This window comes from Ursus maritimus, unplaced genomic scaffold (genome assembly GCF_017311325.1).
Source record: "Ursus maritimus isolate PB19 unplaced genomic scaffold, ASM1731132v1 scaffold_14, whole genome shotgun sequence".
NCBI lineage: Eukaryota > Metazoa > Chordata > Mammalia > Carnivora > Ursidae > Ursus > Ursus maritimus.
In genome coordinates, this window is record NW_024423786.1 from 68,613,507 (window position 1) to 68,633,797 (window position 20,291).

General features: G+C 57.8%; 1 protein-coding gene across 1 annotated transcript in view; it reads left to right on the top strand.

Annotated features, from left to right (window-relative positions):
• Positions 1–5: 5 nt before the first annotated feature.
• LOC103658503 (GRB2 related adaptor protein) overlaps positions 6–20,291 on the top strand; it is a 23,381-nt gene continuing 3,095 nt past the window's right edge. The window contains exons 1-4 of the mRNA XM_008685988.2: positions 6–139; positions 7,145–7,242; positions 11,691–11,813; positions 20,097–20,265. Coding sequence (XP_008684210.1) covers positions 62–139; positions 7,145–7,242; positions 11,691–11,813; positions 20,097–20,265 — 468 coding nt within the window. The 5' untranslated portion in view covers positions 6–61. The remainder of the gene's footprint in view (positions 140–7,144; positions 7,243–11,690; positions 11,814–20,096; positions 20,266–20,291) is intronic.

The window sequence follows — 20,291 nt, forward strand, 5'->3', positions numbered from 1 at the left end:
GAGGAAGCAGGAAGAGCCGACCCTGCTTGGAGCCCAGCTGCAGGGGCCCGGGGACAGCGGGATGGAGTCCGTGGCCCTCTACAGCTTCCAGGCCACAGAGAGCGATGAGCTGGCCTTCAACAAGGGGGACACACTCAAGGTAGGGTGGCTGGGATGGGCTGAGTTGGCCCCACATGGAGCAGGGGGTGGGGGCAGCTATTAAGAATCAGGGGCCCAGGACAGCCCCCCAGACACGGTCCGGCTTCCGGAGGAGGACAGGCCCGGCTTCTCCAGGTATCGGCTGTGTGCTTCTGGACAAGCCGCCTCCCCCCGCTGATCCTCAGTGTCCCCATCTCGGAAATGGGGAGATAACTATGCATTGTGAGGATTCAAGGAGACATTGGCATAGTGCCTCGCAGGAGTTGGTTCAACACCCAGTTTTCCTGGGAAGAGTTTGAAAAGACACTTGAAAAGAGGGAGGGAGGGATAGGAAAGCCTTTGGGATGAAGAGCACGTACTCTAGGGCGGCTGAAAGAACTGTGATTTCAGTGTAGAGAAGGAGCTTGCCAGCAGTGTGGAGGAAAGGGAGAAGAAAGTCATACCATGGCTTGATTCCGGAACCTTCCTTCTGTCCCCATGAGACTGAACAGCCTGGGTTGGGGTTCGGGGGCGTGATGCTCTCCAAGAGGAACCATGTGCCCTTAAGGAATCCCCTTCCTCTCTCTGCCAGGACACTAGCACCTGCGACCCCTGAGCTACGGGCTGGGGGCCCTGGGGACATGTGGCCATCCGGGGACGGGGCCAGGCTTAGCACCCGCACAACCTAGCCAGGTCTCGTTCACAGGCCTCGTTGACTGCTTTGAGAGCAGCCTGGGGTCTCTAGACCCAGATTTGGGGCTCGGCGGGGAGGGGGACAGTGAGGAACTAGGAATGGGGTCGCTGGTGGGCTCCAGCTAAGACTCAGAGTAATCAGCCAGCAGCGGACAGGGTGGGTCAGTGGGGGTCCCCCAAGGCAGTTGTAGTAAAGACTATGACGTCTCCACTTCCCTCCCAGATTCCTGTGCCCATAACCCCCACCCCCAAGATGAGTCACGTTTCCCACTCACTTTGGCTAAAGTATTAGGCAACTCCCGGCGTGTTTGCTTCTAACAGAGGTGCTCGCTAAGGAAGGAGCGAGCTCGCGAGGCAGGGCCTACACTGGGGCACCAGGACATAATGCAGGGCCTGGCCCACTGTAGGCTCCTAGTAAAGCATGGGGAACATTGCAGGAAAGAAGGAAGGACGGAAGGATTAAAGTGTTAGCTGAAACGGGGGGCATCGCTCCCAGTGGGATTTGCATCCCGTGTCCGTCCGCAGAGACTGAGGAGGGGACCTTTCAGGCTCCAAGAATGATGGAGGAAGGTCAGGCAGTGGGAAGACGTGCCTTTTTCTACCTTCCTTCCACAAGCGTTTGTCAAGCTATGGAGCCCATACCCTGGGCCAGTCATTGTCCTAAGTGCCGGGGCTACAGCAAGGAACCAAGCAAAGTCCCTGCCCTCTGGGAGCTGACATTCCAGAGAGTGAGTGACATCGGGAGGTGATGAACGGATTGAAGAAATCAACACGGGGAGATGGAATGAGAGTGACCGTGGGTGGGAGGGAGGGGGAGAGCTTCAGATAGGGTGGTCAGGACGGTCTCTCAAAAGAGTTAAGACCTAGGGGCGCCTGGCTGGCTCAGCCAATGGAGCATGCGACTCTTGATCTCGGGGTCATGAGTTCAAGCCCCACACTGGGTGTAGAGCTTACTTAAAAAAAGAGAGAGAAAGAGAGAGATAACACCTTAGCTGAGCCCTGAAGAATGAGCAGGAATCAACCATGCAAAGAGCCGGGTGGAAGAGAGCGCCAGGTGTGTGTGGGGGTGGGGAGAACAGCTGGTGCAAAGGCCCCGAGGCAGGACCATATTAGTATGTTTGAAGAGCTGAAAGGTCTGTGGCTGAGAAGCAGTGAGGAGAGGGTAAGGATGATGTTGAGAGGTAAGCAGGCATCAGGGCCTGTGAAAGATTTGTATTTCATTCCAAATTTGAGGTATACTCACTGAGGAATTTTCAGCAGGGAAAAAACGCTTGATCAGATTTACATTTTCAAAAGATAACAAAGGGGACAGGAATGGAAGCAGAGAGGGGCTCTTGTAGTCTACTAGGTAAGAAATGATGATGGCTTAAACAAAACAAAAAAATCGTGACAAAATATTAATGTCCTTAATATGTAAAGAGCTCTTATAAATCAACAAGAAAATCACAAACAGCATAATAGAAAAGTGGGCAAATGGAATGAATGGGAAAATTGCCAAAGAAGCAATGTAAGCAAGTGCCCAATTTCACCAATAACAGAGCATGCAACTTAGAGCAAGTAACTGTTTTCCATTTGCCAATCAGCAAAATTTTATTTTAAAAAGAATCTCTCAGGTTATTGAGGGTGTGGGAAAATGTGCACTTTTACATGGGGGTGGTAGACAGGTTAAGTGACACAGTGATTTCACAGGGAACTTGGGGAATATACAAAAAGCCGCAAAGGTATCCATGTCCTGTGAGCCAGAAATTCTGCCTCTGGGAAACTGAGACATGATCAGGGGTGTATGCGTGTTCTCTCGTGGGGACTCAGGGAGCACTCAGTGTGTCCGCAGTCCTCAGCTAAGGCAGTGGCGACTCAGCAAGGAGAAAATGGGCACAGGCACTGCTCATGCAGCTGAATTCTGGTGGCAGACGAGGGCCACACAAAGCAGGTGAATAAGTAACAGACCGTCTGTCCGATGGAGACGGTGCACGGGGAAGAATGAAGCAGGTGAGGGTGGGGAACATGGGTGCACGTTTGCAAGTGTGAAATCAACCTAGACTGCCCGCCTAGTGATGTGCCAAATATCATACGGCCCCGAAAATGCTATTTGGGGAGGGTGTTTAATGGCATTAAACAAAAGCTCACGATACGTAAAGTGGCAAAAAGCAGAACGCAAACGTATGCACACAGAGGATCAACTCTACACAGATAATCAACAGGTATTAATTTTGTAGAGGGATGAATTTTGTAGAAGGAAAACTGCCCATCATGCCCTGGATTTGTGTCCCAAAGACGAGACTAGAAAGAAATGATCTGAAAAGCTAGCAGTGGTTGGTTTTGGGAGGTGGGCCATGAGCTAGTCCCATTTTCTTTTCTTTTTTCTTTTCTTTTTTCTTTTCTTTTCTCTTTTTTTCTTTTCTTTTCCTTTCTTTTCTTTCTTTCCTTTTCTTTTTTCTTTTCTTCTTTTTTAAGATTGTATTTATTTGAGAGAGAGACAGAGAGCACGAGCAAGGAGGAGAAGGAGAAGCAGACTCCCCACTGAGCAGGGAGCCTGATGTGGGGCTCGATCCCAGGACCCTGGGATCGTGACCTGAGCCGAAGGCAGACGCTTCACCGACTGAGCCACTCAGGCACCCCCTGCATTAGCTTTTAAACAGACTTTAATTTTCAGGACAGTTTTAGATTTACAGAAAAATCAAGGAGATAACACAGTGGGAACATCTGACACGATTAGCACCCTACCGTTGCTACGTGAACGGATTGGTATCGATACGTTATTGTTACCTCATGAACATAATCAGAGTTTTTGCACTGATTGGATTTTTTTAACATCTTGTCTTATATTCTTTATCTTGATGCCTGAGTTTCTTGACACCCCCTTAAATTTTATCCCCGAGGTGCCCTCAGCCGCCTCACTCCCGCGAATCCCTCTCTCTGTAGAACCGTAAAAACACGACTGCGATGTCACGCTGTGTCCCCTCTTCTCCTCGGCCAGGGCGGTGGTGTGTGGGTCTGCTGGCCCTCCTTTACCTGGCTGGGCTGGGGGGGTCCCGGGGGCGCTCGTAGAGCTGTCCCATTGACTCTTCCAGCGAGTTTCCCGCGCGCCCCCTGTAGGCCGGACCCTGTCACAGCAGTGCCCTCAGGCGGATCCCAGCCTCTGGGAGCCCCCGCCCTGTGGATAAAGAAATCTGAGCTCTGGTCTTGGAGGAAGCCTAGGTGGCAGGGGCACCCACTCTGGACAAATGGCCCCAAACATCACTTCCCTGGAGCAAAGCGTCCTCCCTGTCGGGAGGCACTTCTGGGGGCACAGCACCCCATTGCTCCCAGCTGGAAGAGGGAGGTGGGCGGTGGCTTCATCCCCTCTCTCAGGGGATGACCTGGCCCCCAGCACCCAGACTCATGGAGCCGACAGCCTCCTTGGCATCTCCAGAGGGAAGGTCGATGGCACCTCGGACCCAATGCAGTCGATCCTGAGGCCCCCAACCTGCTCCCCAACAGCCATTCCCAGGGCCGTTGATGGCCACGATAGCAGGTGCTAACCCCTGGACTCGTCCTGGCCGCTCCCTACCTGTCTCGTGCCGGGCCTGCCATTGAGTCCCGTCAGTGACTCTGCCAACACCTATGCAGACCCCGGTTACTTCTCCACACCCCCACCCGCACCGCCTGCCCGGTCGGAGCCTCCCTCGCTCACCCTGGGCAGAACATCCTCGCCGCCCCGCCTCCCCCTGCTCCCAGCCGTCCCAGTCTCCACACGGCAGCCATGACTCAGGGCCTGGGCCTCCCCGGATGCCCCTCCACGGCTTCTCTCGGCTTCCCATGGCGTCCAAGACCTACATCCTCTCACCCTGCTGGCCTTCCTCGCATCACCTCACAGCGCTGGCCTCCTGCCTCAGCTCCCAGTACACTGGCTCCTCTCTGTTCTGAGAACAGCTCCCACCTCAGGGCCTTTGCACTGGTTGTCCCCTCTGCCTCGGCCACTGTTCCCCCACATCTTCTCACATCCAGTTCCTTTCTGTAACTTGGGCCCCAGTGCGTGCATCAGCTCCTCAGAGAGGACTTTCTTGACCACCCTATCTCCCCCTGCGGACAATCCCCAGACCTCAACCAGACATCCTCATCTATTTCAGAGCACTGTACCACTGTATTAAATTACCCGTTAACTGGTTGCCATCCTTCTTTACAGTCTGCCTCTGCCCCCCACGGTGTAAGCTCCTCGTTCCCTGCTGGCTTGCTAGGCCTTCCCACGGGTCTGACACACAGCAGGTGCTCAGGGCATAGCTGAGAAGTGAATGGCCCGGCCAGGGAACGGTGGGGTAGGGCAGCATCTGGGTGGAGGGCCCGGTGGGAGCAAAGGCTTGGGGGCAGGCCAAGGTGTGGATTGCACTAGGGAGGAGCTGGTCTCTTTCCATTGTGCGAATTCTCACGTCTCAGGGGGTCTGTAGCTTTTGAACAATGTGAACATTAAGAATTCATCTCCTGGGGTACCTGGGGGGCTCAGTCGGTGAAGCGCCTGCCTTCAGCTCAGGTCATGATCCCAGGGTCCTAGGATGGAGTCCTACCTCGGGCTTTCTGTTCCGTGGGGAGTTTGCTTCTCTCTCTCCCTCTGCCTGCTGTTCCCCCTGCTTGTGCTCTCTCTTTCTCTGTCTCTGTCAAATAAATAAATACCATCTAAAAAAAAAGAATTCAGAATTCAGCTCATATAACCAATGAGAACATTTCTGGGTCCTCGGGGCAGAGATGACAGGAAAACAAAACAAAATAAAATGAAACGAAGATTCTATTCTAGATAGGACACTCACACGGCCACACAGGACTTCGTAGTTCTAAGACACTGTCACATTCAGCATAGGCCGTATATGTGCCCATTTCACAGATGAAGAAACTGAGGCCGAGACTATGGAGAGAGTCAGAAGCAGACAGAGCAGGGTAGGCCCAGGCTCCCGGGCATCTTCCTTGAACGGGTGGCCTTGGAAGGCAGCTGATAGGCTTTAAGTGTCCTATTATGTTGGGGAATTGTTTTGTTTTGTTTTCAGCAAAAGTTGTCCTGAGTCAGCCACCTGCTTCCGTCCGTCCCCGGGGCTGCTGACCTTGCCCAGGCTACAGAGTCAGGAAGGAAGGAGCTCAACGGGGCCTGGCAGACAGATAAGGGGGTGCCTGCCTGCAAGGCCTGGGCCTGAGGAAGAAATCTCAGCTCTTCCTGGCAAAATCGACCTAAGTGGACGGCTTTGCACTGGCCTGCCCCCGAGCCTTTACCCCTCCCATGCCCTCACTTGGGATGCTTTGTATATCTGATTTTTTCCCATTGCTGGGGGGGTGGGGGGAGCAAATACCCGCTGAGATTGAGCCAATATTTCACCTGCTCCCCCCTGGCCGTGGGTCCAGACACAAGTGCGAGATGGAGTGGGGTTAAACACTAGTGGGCCATGGTCTCCCCTAGAGCAGCCGAGCCAAGAACCCCAGAGCCCAGAGTCCGGGCTTTCTCTGTGGGCTCTGCCTCCTCTGGGCCTCACGGTCCCCGCCTGTGAAATAGCCTTGGGTGATGAGCTGGCCATGTGGGAGGCTGGCCCGGGGAAAGGAGGAAGGAGGCCCAAGGTTCATGCTCTACCCACTTCCCAGGCCCGGCCCGTTCCTCCCTGCGGCCGCTTGGTTGCTCACCCACTGCAACGCCCACCCCACTCGAGCCGTTTCGGTTCCTCTCAGCCCACCTGTGGGGCTGCAGAGGCCTCACGCCATGGACAAGGGGCCCATGTGACCTGAGCAGGCCTCGCCTCAGCCTCAGCGTAGGCCAAAGGCCTCCCTTATTTGCTCCCTGGTGCCTGAGTCCCCACTACCCTGAAACGACACCCCTGAACGCAGATAATAAGGGCTGTTTAAATGCAAGTGACCCCAGCTGAACTCTCACCAGGAGGCACCAGGCTGGGGCTGGGGCTCCCCGACCTTCCGGGGGACCTCAGACCTCCACCGCATGGCTCAGTGCTTGGCCTGCAAATGCCGTGGAGTCCCCCTGCTCAGGCACAGAGGCACCCCACATCAGCCCCCCCAAGACTGCATGGTCTGCGAGGGGTCTGAGGAACATATCCTGAGAGTCCAGCTCCAGCCCCCCAAAGTTCAGCCCACTGACCAACACCTCTTCTGGGTCCCCAGCTGTCCAACCTGGGGAGTCTGTGACCCTTCTGGGGACAGGGTGTCCTGAGGCCTGTAAGCAAGCAGGACTGTGACATCAGACACCCCTTGTGAACTTGGGCAGCTCCCCAACCCTCCTCTGTGAAATGAGTCCTTGAACAGCAGGACCTCAGCAGGTAACAGCTGTCCCCCTTCGGTGACCGAGTGACTGTGTCTCTCCTGCCCGCAGATCCTGAACATGGAAGATGACCAGAACTGGTACAAGGCTGAGCTTCGAGGCGCTGAGGGTTTTATTCCCAAGAACTACATCCGTGTCAAGCCCCACCCGTGAGTGGCTGCCACCCCAGCCCTATCCTCAAGGCTCCCCCACCCCAGCTCCTGCAGCCCGATGTCCCCACCTGGCCTGGCCCAGGCTGAGCCGAGCTGCCTGAAAAGCTCGGGGCCTGGCACACCCCTCAGGCACGGGGACTCCTCGCTCTGGCTTTCGTTCTTCTGCCTGGGGACCCCCATTTCTGAGCAGGGGCAGGGGACAGAGATGTGAGGACCAAATAGTGGCAGAGTCAGGGCCAGCCCAGGCCACACCACTGAGGATCTGAAACACCGGGGAACACCCAGGAGGGACAGGGCCCCAGGCCCTGGGCTGGCTGGGCCACTGGCTGCCGTGTGGTCTCTGGGGGGGGGGGGAGGTCCTGCTCTCTCTATTCCTCAGTTTCCCTATCTGTAACACGAGGAGGGCCAAGGCTTCAATCTGCAGACTATTCTAGCATTCCCTCTAAGAGTCTGGCTCAACCTTGTGTGAGGTTGAGGAGTGGGGGGGACAATGGAGGGGTGATGGCGGGGCAGGAACAGATCCCGTGGGCCCTGCCTTTGGGGTTTTGTGGGGAGCTGCCCATTGGCCGAGCAGACCAATCCCCCAGGATCGGGGCAGAGTGGGAGTCACGTGCGGGGCCTAGGGAAGCCCCCATCGGGCTCGCAGCAGGTAAGCATCCCAGCCTGCTGCCCTGGGAATGGCGGGGGCCAAGCCCAGCCCCAGAACAGGCCCCAGAGGCCAAGAACCCATGAAAAAGCCAACTGGATCTGCTTGAGATGGTGGCAGAGGTAGCCGCGCACTCAGTCATTCATCAAACACTAGCCACAGCCCCAGGGGGTGTGGTGGAGACACACGAGGAGCGGCTGGGGTCGGAAGGGCCCCATCCTGGGGGAGAGAAGGGACCCAAAGAAAGCCCAAGATGGGAAAGCAGTCAGCACTGAGGTAACTGGGGAAGGCTTCTCAGAAGAGGCAGAAACGAAGGAGGTTTTTGAAGGGTGTGTAGGAGTTAGCTAAGTAGAAAAAGAGAAAGGCACTCCTGGGAGAGGAGACAGGGAGGACGATGAGGCTGAACCCATGACAGCGGGACCCAGCAGGAGGGCCTCAAATGGCGGGTCCAGGGCGGTGGGGAGCATGGAGGTGGCTGAGCGGGGGAGGGACTCAGTCAGATGTGGAGGACCGTGACAGGGCCACGCAGGCTGGAGGGGGACAGACTGGAGGCCACGAGGTGTGTGGGACTATGGGGTGGAAGGGGAGGGAGGTGCAGCACCCAGGCGGGGTCTGGGGGGGTGCTTCCTCTTTATCTGTCTTCGAGTTATTTCCAAAGCTGCCCCCGCCTCCAGCTTCCTGTGCTGGGCAAGCCCCATCCCACCTGGGTCCCCAGCTCCTCCCCTGCCAGGGCCCCAGGCATCCCCAGCCTCCCACACAGAGGCCGCAGCCTCCAGCTCCCAGACCCAGGCCCCGCAGCGGCCCTCCGTGAAGTGTTGCAGGGGGCAGGTGTCTGCCCTTCTGGCCTTTTATAGTCTTTCTGTCAATTAAGGAAGGGCACGAGGGGAGAGACACGGAGAGATGCCAGGCGGCCCGGGGAGTGAGCACAGGCAGCAGTGACTCCCGAGGGCCGGTGGGTCAGGGAGAGACCCCCAGGGGCAGGAAATGTCTCGGCCCAGGCTGGAAGGCCCAAAGCTGCTGGGAAGCCTCGAGCGGATTTCAGGGCAAGGCCAGGCCTCTCCAGGCTCTGCTGGTGGTTGAGATAAGACTGCACCCATTGGAAGCCGTGGAGGGTCCCGGTGTCCGAGGCCGTTGTGGTCCCTGGGGTCAATTCTGGTCAGTGGTGTGTGGGACAGAGTGGGGACAGGGCTCAGGCCTCCAACCAGCCTGCCGGAGGCCATGCCCGGGTGCCTTCTTGCTAACCTCAGCACCTGCCCTGGCCCCGAAATAGCGGGGGTGGGGTGTGGGGGGGGAACTCCCGCTCAGCATCTGACTTAGCCGTCAGGCCCCAGAGGGGAGGGGGGAGGACTGGGGTCCCAGAGGCCTCACTTGGCCTACACCAGCCCCGCTCCTTCCCCGAGGACCCACTGTCTCCCCTGCCAGGCCAGGGAGCCCCTGGGGGAGCCATGAGGCAGACCAGGTACTCTAGAGCCACCCACCCAGCAGTGCACCAGGGGGCGGCAGGGAGCTCTTTCCAGAAGAAGGGCATGGCTCGCCCGGTGTGGGAGTTAGAGTAGAAATTTGCCAGGGAGGGCAGCGGACAGGCCTAAGGGAGTGCTGCGGGGGGAGGGGCATGAGCTAGTTCCTCAGAGTCCCCAATCTTCCAGGGGCCCTGGAAGCCGGGCGCTATCATCACCGTCTCATGGACAAGGAGACAGAGGCACAGAGAGGTTGAATGGCTTGTCCAGGCACACACAGCCGGCAAGCGTCAGCATGGGATTTGCGGCCCTGTGTTGTGGGCCCCCTTGCCGCTGGGTTGCGCCCACCAGGCCTGGGGAGGGGGTGCTGTAAGAGCCAGGGACTTGCTGGGCAAACTTTCGGGGGATCCCTGCCCTTCTCCGGGCCTCAGTTTCCACATCAGTGAAATGGGGGAGGATACGAGGTGACCCTGAGGAGAGTGGCGCTGGCATGGCGGAGACAGCCGGGTTCTGGGGGCTTTGGGAATGTTGCTCCTGCACTCCGTCCTTCAAGCCACCTGAGGACCAGCCGGGCCTTGTTCCGATGGGGGCAGGGCTGGGCTCCTCAGAGGGTGTGGTTGTGAAAGCCTTTGAGGGTGATGGTCGCCCACACACTGACGCCTCCTGTGGGGTTTTGTGGGTTCTTTGGAGACACCCAGGCCCTCAGGAAACACCCACTCGGGGCCCCGCTGGGCCCCTGCTCCTGCAGGGTGCCTGTACCTGTGTCCTGCCGGGGGCTTCCGGGTGCAGGAGCTCCCTTCCCCGCCCCCCCACCCCCAGCCCAGCCTCTGGCCTGGAAGCCTCCATCCAGGCCTCCCGAACTCCGAACTCCGGGGACCTGGGCTGAGCTATCCGGTTGGTTGCCTCGAGCCCCCACACTCAGCAACCCTCTTTCACCGCCTCCCCTCCCGGGAAACCCATCGTGAGACAGGCTCTGGGGTCCCCACCCGTTTGGGGGCGGCAGGGGGGGAAGCCTCACTTCTGGGTGTGGGCTCCCCAGATGCAGGGCCTGGGTTGCACTGGGGGGACAAGGGCTTTACATGGGAGTGGGAAGGGAGCAGGGAAGGAGCCAGTCACTACGGGTGTGTTCTCAGCACGGCTGCGGCTGGAGGGCGGGGAGACAGCACCGTCTCTCCAGAATGTTCCATCGGAGACAGGGGAGCTGAGTGTGTACCCACCTGCTCCCCTCAGTCATCCCTCGACGATATTCTGGGGGCTCAGCCCACCCTACACAGGCCTTTGTGAGTCGCCAGAAAAAAGCCCCAGGGCCAAATCCCAGTGTTCCCGTTTGGCAGGCGACACCGTGGGGAGTGCGGACAGGGCAGGACACTGTGGGGCCGGCGTCTGCCGCTGCACCTGTTGCCCCCGCCCTGGGCTTCAAGGGCTCGGCAACATCCTGAGACGACAGGAAAAGTCCCACCTCACATCCGCCCCTGGTGCCAAGCTCAGACTCAGGAAACATTTGCTGAAAGAGGGAAGGGAAGATTTACAAGGAATGGAGTTTCCAGACCCCGCCGCTGGTGGGTCATGGTGCCACCGTGAGACTCTGCCTGCTCTGGGCCTCGGTTTCCCCATCTGCACAATACAGGGCCCAGTCAGAGACTGGGACGCTGCGAGGGCCGGCAAGGCCCACAGAGGCCGGGGATTTGCCTGGGGCACACAGCAAGATGGGCAGGACCAGCAGAGAAGCTGAGTCCCAGCCTTTCGCTCCCCCCGCCAGGCACTGGGGGTCGGAGGGCAGTGGGGGTCTTGCAAGACTCTGCATTTGCCAGGCGCTTCTGCATTCCCAGTTCCGTGTGGTCAGCCAGAAAAGGGACTCACACCTGGCGGAAAAAACTCCAGGTGGCCTCAGTCTGTGGCTCTGTGAAATGGGTGCAGGGAGGGAGCTTTCCTCATCAGACCAAAGCTGCTATTGCTTTTGTCATCCGTTGTTATATTTTTTCACTTTTAAGAATCTATCATCTAAAACGGAAGAGCTCGGCTGGGGTTGGCTGGGTGCAGGTTCACTAAGGTTTTAGTTTTCTCTTTTCCTAAGGGGATATTTGCCTGGCAAGGTGGGAAAGGCTTGCGCTTGGGAGCCAAAATACTGGGATTGGGTCCCAGGTCCTGCCTGCCTCAGCGTGTAACCTTGTGCTTGTAGCTTTGGGTCTCGATGCCTCAGCTTCCTCGTCTGTGAAATGGGTACAATTGTATCTCCTGTGTCTCGGGTCTGCTGTGAAGAGCAGCGACGTGGGGTGCCCGGCACATGGGGAGGGGGGCAGCCTGGCCTTCCCACTGCCCTCACCTGCCCCCTCTCCCTGCAGGTGGTACTCGGGCAGGATTTCCCGGCAGCTGGCCGAAGAGATTCTGATGAAGCGGAACCACCTGGGAGCCTTTCTGATCCGGGAGAGTGAGAGCTCCCCAGGGGAGTTCTCGGTCTCCGTGAAGTGAGTTCTGACCCAGAGGGGGGGAGTGCAGAGAAGGGTGGGCAGGGAGGCCCCATTGCAGCTGAACCTGGAAGCACAGGACATGGGCTCACAGACCCAGGTAGAGGGAGTGGCATCCTTGAAGGAGAAGCAGCCCGAGCCTGGGAGCAGGGGACTGACTGTCTGGGGGTTGGGGAATGACATGCACCCCAGGGTGGGGCCCAGAGCCGTGGGACCATGTTTGGAAAGTAGGCTTGGGTCCACTGCAAGGTCTCAGGGGCCAGCGTGAAGGGTTTGTCTGGTATTCTATGAGCAGTAAGGACCCACCAAGGACTCCTCCTGAGGGAAGAAAGAAGGATGCCAGGGTTTGAGGTGATGGGAGCATCTGGGGGCAGGAGGGCACCAGGCACCCAGGGCAGGTGTCCAGGATGTGCTGCGGACAGGGTCTCACCACATGGTACCGTAAACCAGATGATGGACTACGGAGCTGGGCTGCTTGGGTTCATATTCTAGTTCTGCCACTTCCTGGCTGTGTGACCTTGAACGAGTCACTTAACCTCTCTGTGCCTGTTTCTTCTGGTGTGAAATGAGTCATTACAAGGAATACATGAGTCAATGTATATATTTTTTGAGTCAATAGATTTAGAATGATCAGAACAGTACCCGACGTCGCAGCGGGGTGGCCGTGCTGGGAGGGTCTGGCTTGGTGACAGGCAGCCCCTCAGGCATGACTAGCAGCCTCTGGGCAGGGCAGAACCCAATCCCAAAGGCCACACCTGGGGAAATGGGGGAACCCAGGCTGGAAGGTAGAAAACAGGAATGGAAGTCGGGGGTGAAGGGGTCTGGTCTGTCTTCCCTATTCTCAGTGCCTAGAACAGTAGGACACAGATGCAGAAATTCACGGACTATTCTTTAAGCTACATGTCATGGGCCAGGCTGTTCTAGAGGCTGGGGAAATGACAGTAAAGGAACTAAAATGGCTGCCCTTAGGGATTTATGTCTCAGTGGGGGAGACAGACAGTGAACAAGGAAGCAAAGGCATACCGCAGGAGTCAAGGTGGTCAGAGACGGCCGCTCTGAGGATGTGGCATTTGAACAAAGGTCTGAACCTGGAAGTGGAGGCTGCCCAGGTCTCTAGGAATGAGGACCCAGGAGGAGAGACTTCTAGGTAGACAGAACAGCAGTGCAAAGGCCCTGAGGTAGGAAGCACTTGGGGCGTGTTGGCATCCACAGGAGGTGGCCTGATTGGAGCAGAGAAGCCAGGTGGAGAGAGGTGGGGGATACGATCAAAGAGATGGGGCTGACGGATCCCGACAAGGAGGTGGAGTTTTCTCTCAGAGCAATAGGGAGCCACGGAGGGTCCGGAGCAGGGGCAGCTGTGATTGGCTTCCATTTCTCAGCCCATCCCTCTGGCTGCTATGAGGAGGAAGGATGATGGGCCAGAGAGGAGCCAGGCAGAAGGTGATGGCATCTGGGACCGTGGTGGGGGCTGAAGGCATGACAAGTGGCTGGAGCAGGGTGTGCCCAAAGTCAGAGCCAGCAGCCATACCAACTGTCAGGGGCTCTGTGGGCAGTGGGCACAGAGCCTGCATGGGGGAGGTGCTCACTGTCTCTGAGAGCAGAATTGCGGCCGCAAGCTTGCCGCTGGAAGGAGGCACGGGTGCTGGACCCTGGAGCTGGGCGGCGTGGCTGCTAAGAGGCTGTTTTCCTAGGACCGGGCTGTTTTGCAGCTGATGGCTTGATTGTCCAAAGGATGAATGAATACAGGACCCCTTTGATGGTTAGTGCAGGGGCTGGGGGTGAGGAAGTAGGTCGGTGCCTTCCAGGCTCTTCCAGATGCTGGGGTGAGCTCTGTGACTGGTGCGCTGTTGGCTGGTCCATTTCTGTTCCGGATGGTGGTATGGACTCTGCACACCGGGGCTCTGTGCGGTGGTGATCTCCCCGTCTGGGCCTGGCGGCACCCATGTGCGGAAGACTGCTGCGGTCAGGAAGGCTGCTGGGGGGGGCGGTGTGTAAAAATGATCCAACGTGATGAGAGGTCCCAGCCCTTACCTGATCCCCTCCAAGCTCTGCAAGCAGCTGTGGGCTCTTTTCACTTCCTCCACACACCCCCACCCACGGGGAACAGGCTGGTTACCCTGGGGGGTGGGAATGGCTCTGGCCCTACCTGAGCCTCTATTTCCCCATCTTAAAAATGGGAGCACTGTCAGTGTGTATGTGTGTGGGAGACATTGTGCGTTCTTAGTCCTGATCCCACCCCCACCCATGGTTGTGGACACCTGGAGTGGCCCCGGTCACCTTCCTGCCTGCACAGCCCAGCCCCCACCTCCCTTTGGGGTCCCTGCAAAAGCAGGAAATGGCAATTTTCCACGTGCTGGCTGTCCAAGGGCCTGGTCGTCCAGGAATGGCGCCCACCAGGGGGGCTGGGCCAGCTTCGGGTGCCTCCTAGAATCAGTTCCAAAGTCCAAGATCACCCAGCAATCAGGGGCACAGGGGACTCACTGGGGTAGCTTCTGCAGCCCGAACTGAGGGGAGGTGGGGGGGATGGAGGATTAGCCCCCCTAACCCCACTCCCTCCTCTGTTAACTGATCATACCGCCTGAATTTAGCGCACTAAGGCCTTGTGCACTGCCCTCTACTGGCGTTTCTCTGTAACTGCAGCCCCGCCCGTGCACATGCGCAGTTTTAGACCCAAGCATCTCAACCTACTGTGGGTCGGTGGGTGTGTTTGTGTGTGTGTCCCTGAAGCCTGAGTAGGAGTTTGATGCACAAAGAGAGGCTATGCAGGCACAGGGACCAGCATGTGCAAAGATCCGGGGTTGGGACAGTGAGGGGTGGGTTTGGATAGCAGCAAGTTTGACCAGGAGGAGCGACAGGCAGTGAAAGGATGCAGTTGGTGGGCAGGGGAGGTAGCACCAATGTCCTGGGAGGAGGTCTGGGAGTGTCCTTCAGACAGTGCCCCTCGGCACCTCCCCCAAGGTATCCGGGCTAAGCTCCCCAAGGTCAGAACCAGCAGGAGCTTCCTGGGTTCAGCTAGTTGTGGTTTGCGCACAGCGTCACCAGGTGGCGTCCTTCACCTTTGGTTTCGTCCCAGTGGAGCCAGGACTCCTGGGTCCTGCTCCCATCTTTGGCCCATTGTCTCTCAAGGGGGTGTTTCAGTGGCCCTTGGAGGATAACCCGGCAGGGATTAGAGTAGGAAACAGACTCAGAGGGCGTATATGGCTAGGAGTGTGGGCTTTTGAACAAGAATCTCAGCTCTGTTACTTTCTACCTGTAAAATCCTGGGCACGTGACCCGCTGAGCCTCGGTTTCCTCGTCTGTAAAATGAACATCCTTGTAAAGTGCTTAGTATGCTGCCTAGCACATAGTAAGTGCTCCAAAATGCCACACGGTGCTTCCCAGCCCCCAGTCCCACGAATCCAGGGCTATTAGAGAAGGGGCAGTGACACGGAGCGGCCGGGGACCCAGCTCTCGTCCTGACTGCTCAGAACTTGCTATGAGGCAGGTCCTGGCTTTCTCTTGGCTGTAATGTTTTCATCTACAACCTGGAGACGATAACTGAAGTCCGGGGACCCAGGGGCCATCCAGAAAAGTGACAGCTGTGCAGATTCACGTGTGAGAGCATTTCTGCCCTCGCTGCCTTGGCTCCTGGGGACTCTGACCCCACGACACGTGGCGTCTCCCGCATGCTCATGCCAAGCCCCATAAAGCTGTCAGAGGTGGGTTTATGGGCCTCGGGCTGCCTTGTGGAGCGATGGTGGCCACGCTGGCTGCCCTTTACGAGTTTACAGAGGGCTATTCCCCTCCACCTGCAGGGAGGGGAGCTGGCAGTCAGCCGACCAGGGACCAAGGCTGGGGCACAGCGCCTGGGCTGTGTGACTTTTGCCCCACATGCCCATCCAGGCTGCTGTGGACTCATCTGCTGTGAATGGCAGTTTGGTCCTAAGTGACGTATTTTGCTTCCTTTCAGGCCGGAGGTGCCCTGGAGTCAATGCACGTGTGTTTGCTCTGGTCACTGAGCACCTTCTGTGCACCAGGCCTTGTCCCAGGTGCTTGGGATGCAGCCATGAACAAAATAGGACAAAGCTCCCTGTCCTTTAGGCACTCATTTCCATTGGGGGGATGGACAAGAAACAATTAGCAGATTATATAGAATCGTGGGAGATGATAAAGGCTCTTGGGAAAATGAAGCAGGACAGAAGAGGTGGCAGAAGGTGGAGGGTGCTACCTGATCCAGGCAAAGCCTGAGAGGGAGAGGGAGCCATCCCCAGAAGCCCGTCTTGCAGGAAACGGAAGCTCAGAGAGGTGCAGTAACTTACCCAAGGTCACACAGCAAGGAAGTGCAGAGCAAGTGCCCATTGACCTTCTGTGCCCGGGCAGACCTGTTCTGCCTTCCATGCACCTTTCCTGAGTCCCAAACCCGCAGGTTCCTGCCAAGGCCTCTTTGATTCTATTTCACTCCTGCTGCTGTCCATGTATTCTACCCCTGCCCTTTTCACAGATGGGAAAACTGAGGCTAGAAGGGCCATGCCTCGTGAAGATCACCCACTGGGCAGTCTGCACGCAGGCCTCTGCCCAGGAGGGCCCACCACCAGCCCTAGTTGGGGCAGTCCTGGGGCTCCTGACCTTACCCTAGCCTTCTTTATCCTCGCTGTGCTGCCCCTGTCCCTTTAGCAGCTGCCACCACCAGGCCAGAAAAACCTGCTGGGCAGGACAGACTGCTGCTACCATCAGGCCTCACTTGGTCCTTGAGGCTTTTGTGACAGAGGCCAGGCCCTGGCCCTCATCCCCCTGGGTAGGTGGCCGTGGGGGTCACACACACAAACAAACACACCCATGGCTGTGAAGAAAGGGACCCACACGTGCAGTCACTCTGGCAGAGCAGAGAGAGACCCAGCCCCACCCCCCCACGCCCATGCACACTCAGACACGATAGGGACAGACACCTGGATACGCAGGCCCAGGTCTGGAAAGTCCACGAGGGTCTAAGGGGCTCTCAGATCACCTCAAGGCTCCATGCGGGCCTTGAAGGATGGCTAAGGCCAAGACCAGGCAGAGGAAAGGGACGGTACACACCTGGGGAGATCACAGGCAAGGGCCCCCATGAGGCTGGCAGATTGGGTGGCTGGAGCGAGAGAGAGAGAGAGAGAGAGAGAGAGAGAGAAGCTGTCCCAGATGCTGAGACCTTAGGGTCATCTGATGGAGATGGCCCGGCTTGGCCTCAGACAGGTGCGGTCACTGATCAGAAGGGGCCACGCCCGGCTTCCATGCAGAGCAGCCTCACCAGCACGGCCGCCCCTGGCTGTGGGCAGGCCTCTCTCTTCTCTGGGCCCCCCTCTCCTCACCGTAGGACAGGATATTGGGACCGAGTGGGAGAAGGGACGAGACCTGCCATTTACTGAGCACCTACTATGTACCACACCCAGGCAAGGGGCTGGACCACGCAAGCTTCCCTGATTTGAGAATGCTCCAATTCTCAGATTGGAAGGTTCTAGAAGTCCTGGGTCCCCGGCCCCTTTCCTGTCTCATCTCCAGTTCTCCACTCACTGATCCTCCTGTGTGATCAGGGAATACTTCGCTCTGGCTAACTTTCCAGGTGGTCACTTGGGCGTTGAGATCTCGTTCACAAACCTACCACATGCTTCTCTGCCCCCTTCGCCAGAGGGCTGCCCCCACCCCAGGCTCCTCCCTGGGGATAGTCCAGAGTCGGAGCCTTCTGCCTCTGCACCAGGTGGCCCAGACACGGAGTCCTTGGGGTCCCTGTCTTCCTGGCTTCTCACTTGCCCAGCGTTGGGTTGAGAGACACTCCTCACCCTGCACCCCCGCCAAAGTCTAGGGGCTGGGGCCACCCCGATCTGGCTGCGACAGGGCACTTGGGAGTCATCGGGCTCAGTCGTGCCTCAAGGAAAGTGCTTGGCCTCTGGGACGCTGCGGCAGGCCAGACAGGGCAGGAAGCACTCTCCACCTGCCTGCCCTAGTTCCATTCCAGGAACACAGACCTGCATGGCCCCTGGCTGACAGCACCGGGCTTAGTCACCTGGGAACAATGCTTGCTGACAGCACACGAGCAGCTTTGTCTCAGGTTTGGAGATCTTTGCTCCACCTGTTCCCAGAGCCTCTTGGGGAGCCGGGGGGAGGAACTGGCTCCCTTTGGAGCTAAGCTGCCCTGAGATCTGGACATGTCTTAGGGGTCAGGTCTGTTTCATGGCCAGGACCCCTAGAGGGCTGGAATTGTAGCTCAGAGTGAACAAGAGAGGGTTTTCAGGAACAGACCACCCTGAAAGCACATAAGCCTTGGGCCCTGATGCTCTTTTCTCTGTGTCCAGCCTCTCCCAACTGGGCTACACCCTCAGGGCCTAGTCCTGCCTCCCTTTCTGTGCAAGCCATTAGGATCAGTGGGTTAGGAGAAGGCTATATGAAGGGCTGAGGAACCCAAGGAGACCTCTGACTCTGAGTTGGGCCATTTTACCTGGGTTTTGAAGTATGAGTAGGAGTTCGACTAGAGAAGAATTTGGAGAAAATCATGTATGCAAAGGTCTAGAGGGGAGATATGTTTGAGCGAAGAGAGAGGGGTTCTGTGTGGTTTGGACCCCTTAACATGGGCAGGGCGGGGCCATCCAGCTTTGCCCCCCCAACACACACACCTTGAACAATTCTTTGTCTTCCATCTTAAATCTTAGGCCTTTACCAAAGCAGCATGCCAGCCCAGGGCTGACAGGTGGAGGAGGTGAATGGCAGGCAGGGATGAGATAGCAGGACGTCTGGGGGGCTGCTGATGACAGTACCCCGCTCCTATTTGGGCCTTACAAGACCCTGGACTGTGGGCCTGGAGGAACCTGGACTGCAGGCAAACCCCAGCTTACAAAATTGTTTAACAAGGTTTAAATTTAGAACCCAGGAGGTGTTTTTTCCTTTTTACTGTCAAGTCTCCAGACCACTGTGGCTGGGGAGGCAGAGGGGCCAGTGCGCGCCCAGTGGCCAGACTGTGCCCCCAACACACATGCCTGGCCACGCCCACAGCCCCCACCCCCCGGGCTTCCAGGGCTCTCAGCTCCACCAGCAACCCCCCCACCCCCAGGTTGGCTTCTTCCTACTGGGGAGCTGGGGCTCTTCTGTCTTCTTCCTGCAGCTGCTGGCAATCTCTCCCTCCCCCTCCTTGGGCAGGTGAGGACGCTGAGGCCCAGGGGCACTGACCAGAGCCGGGAAGGATGGCTGCCACTCGGCCAGGCACAGAGGCTGAGAGAGGGAAGGCCTCCTGGGGATCACAGCCCAGGGAGTCATCCTGGATTGGGGATGACAAAGTCTGGGACATTATCAATACCACAATTGGAATAATCATGATTCCTATTGTTATACGATGAGAACCAACAGGGGAGTATGCTAGAATGACACTTGACCAGAGGCCCTTGACAGATGTGGCCCCAGCTCTGGCTTTGCTGCCATGTGACCCTGGGAAGGTCACGGTTTGCACTTGGAGCGTCAGTTTCCCCACTGTACCAATGGCCCAATTTGTACCTCCTGGGCCATGTGGTGGGCCCAGCCACCCCTGCAGCAGCGAGGGGAATCCCAGTGGTTTGTGCTGCCCCTTGTCCCACCCCACGCCGGCACCACCTCTAGTCCCAATCGGTCATGGCCCGTCCTGGCATGGGACATGAGGCACGCGGGCAAGAGTTTATGAGGCGTATGAAGGAAATGAGGCTGGGCACATAGCCGGAGCCAGATCTTGAGTCCGAGGTGTTAAGATTTTATCTGGAGGGCAATGGGGAGCCATAGAAGGTTCTTGAGGTAGGGGGCAGGAAGAGACATGAAGCACCCAAGACACAGGCAGGCTTTGCCTGAATCGATGGTCTCAGCACTCACTCCTCAGTGGAACTGCGAGGGCCGGGCGGGCGCTGGGGGAGAGGAGGAGCTGTCTGACCCCCTCTTTCAGAGGAACCCATTTAGTGTTGCATCTTCTGAACACATATCCAGAAGGGAGGAGCGACCACTATGAAGAAGCCGAGGTTTAGAGAAGTTCAGTGATTTGCCTAAGGTCACACAGCAGCCAAGGGGCCTGTTCCCGCGCCCACATCCTTAATTCCATAGCCACCGCTCAGGGGGATTCACCAGGTCTCACATCCGGCCGGGTCAGTGGGCCTGGACCCTGCCCTCCCGGACCGGCCCCTTTTCCTGCCCGCAGGTCTCACCGGGAGCCAGAGTGGCCGGCTTCCAGGTGGGGGTGAGGAGGGAGGCCCTGGGGCTGTGCGGGCAGGGACAGGGCCCCGGGGACCCTGGGTCTGGGCTCAGGGGTCTCCTGTCCCCCAGCTACGGCGACCAGGTGCAGCATTTCAAGGTGCTGCGCGAGGCGTCGGGGAAGTACTTCCTGTGGGAAGAGAAGTTCAACTCCCTGAATGAGCTGGTGGATTTCTACCGCACCACGACCATCGCCAAGCAGCGGCAGGTGTTCCTGCGGGACGAGGAGCCCCTGCTCAAGGTAGGTGGGCCTGGGGGGGGGGGGGG